Below are 1556 nucleotides of genomic sequence, written 5' to 3' on the forward strand. Positions count from 1 at the left end.
CTCCTGTCAGACTCCTGTCAGCTCTTTATGTCATATGCTACAAGACTCACACTCGAGCAGTCTGTGCCTCCTGTACTCACCATGGCGAAGGACTGCGGAGACAGAGGGCCGTCTGACTGGCTGGTGGGTGCCGGTGGAAGAGCAGGAGGAGGTGGGGTCTGCTGGCTTCCCGCAGAGATCTTTAGACTGGCAATGAGATCTTCAAACTCAGTGGAAGTCTGAGTGAGAGAAATGAGAAGAGACAGTGGATTGAAGGTGGGGAGACGTGATGTCACACAAACACTGTGGACAGAAAACGAGCGACTGGCAGAGACGTTAGACACTCAAACCGTCTCTTACAGCTCAAGGAAGAGAGAAAAGTGTGTGTGTGTGTGTGTGTGTGTGTGTGTACCTTATTGGCTGTGTTCTGTGAGGGGAAAAGAGAGTCGACATCCTCATTTTTCTTCAGCAGTCTGATGCCACCAACTGGAGCCTGAAAATTACAGACGCACACAAATATAAGTACAATATCAACACACATGTACATTAAAGAAAATATTTACATCTGCCGTCCACAACGTGGCAGCTGTTTACTGCCTTCTGGGAAAGCATACACATGTAGTATAGTGTGTGTGTGTGTGTGTGTGTGTGTGTGTGTGTGTGTGTGTACTCACAGCTTTGTTGGGGGTTGTGTGCTGGTTCTTCCCCTGCTGTGGGTGTCCTTCCTAGAGTTGGAAAAAAACAAAAAGGTTTTTATTTTTTTTTAGTTTTGACAGAAATATCTTTACGATTGTTTTTCAACAACTAACCGTCAGGACAAGACGCTCATTACTCTGCTACTCTTGCTAACTCAAGCTAACTTTGTGCTGTTAAATGTAAAAGCTCCTGGCTGTCTTCTCCTGCTGAGGCCTCCTAGTTTTACTATTTATCAACACAAATATACTTTGCAAACGTTGCAAATGTGCAATTGCTGATATTGCTATATAGCGTATCTTTTGTTAAAAACATCCAAACACACACACACTTACATTATTCTGCCAGTGAGCGGGAGGTTTGTTCGGAGGGCCCGAGTTCTGCAGAGACTGCCACACATTGGTGTACTCCTCTTTACTCTGGAAGGAGATGTGGAGATAAGAACAGAAAACATTACGCGACTTAAATTCACAACTTCACAACCGTCACTTCACGCACTTGCAATACATGACCATGTGCATTTACAAGGTCACATGGCGAGAAAGCCTGGAGAAGTGAGAACAGCCCGTACCTTGCCCTGTTGTTTCTGGAGACCCTTAGAGGGAGAGTTCCTGTTGCCCTGGGAGCCCGCCTTCATCACACCTTGTTTGTTGTTATGCTTCAGGTAAGAGGTTGAGAGGTGGAACAATGAGAGAAGGAGAAAGAGAGAAAAATAGTTTTGTCATTTAAGCAGGAAAACAAAGTGCACGTAGCAGCACAGTGTGTATTCTCTCCCGTCTTACCTGTGTGGGTATGAAGGGTGACCGCGGCGAATGGTTGAGGCCGGCCAGCTGCCGGTGTGAGTTGAAGTTAGCGCCAGCGGCGGGCTGAGGTTTGACGATGGC

At 46.7% G+C, this 1556-nt stretch overlaps 1 protein-coding gene across 1 annotated transcript; it reads right to left on the minus strand.

Moving 5' to 3' along the window:
* Positions 1-80: 80 nt before the first annotated feature.
* On the minus strand, positions 81-1550 carry LOC147819661 (uncharacterized; the record flags this gene model as incomplete). The annotated part of the gene is made up of 6 exons (XM_087171993.1): positions 1455-1550; positions 1244-1330; positions 1008-1091; positions 654-704; positions 392-472; positions 81-218 (listed from the first exon to the last, which is right to left on the minus strand). Coding segments are annotated over exons 2-6 (420 nt in total), but the record flags the coding sequence as incomplete, so codon positions are not given.
* Positions 1551-1556: the final 6 nt, after the last annotated feature.

The sequence above is a fragment of the Seriola lalandi genome, unplaced genomic scaffold, assembly GCF_002814215.2.
Source record: "Seriola lalandi dorsalis isolate HSWRI2012SDOR001 ecotype SW California unplaced genomic scaffold, Sedor1 jcf7180002050963, whole genome shotgun sequence".
Taxonomy (NCBI): domain Eukaryota; kingdom Metazoa; phylum Chordata; class Actinopteri; order Carangiformes; family Carangidae; genus Seriola; species Seriola lalandi.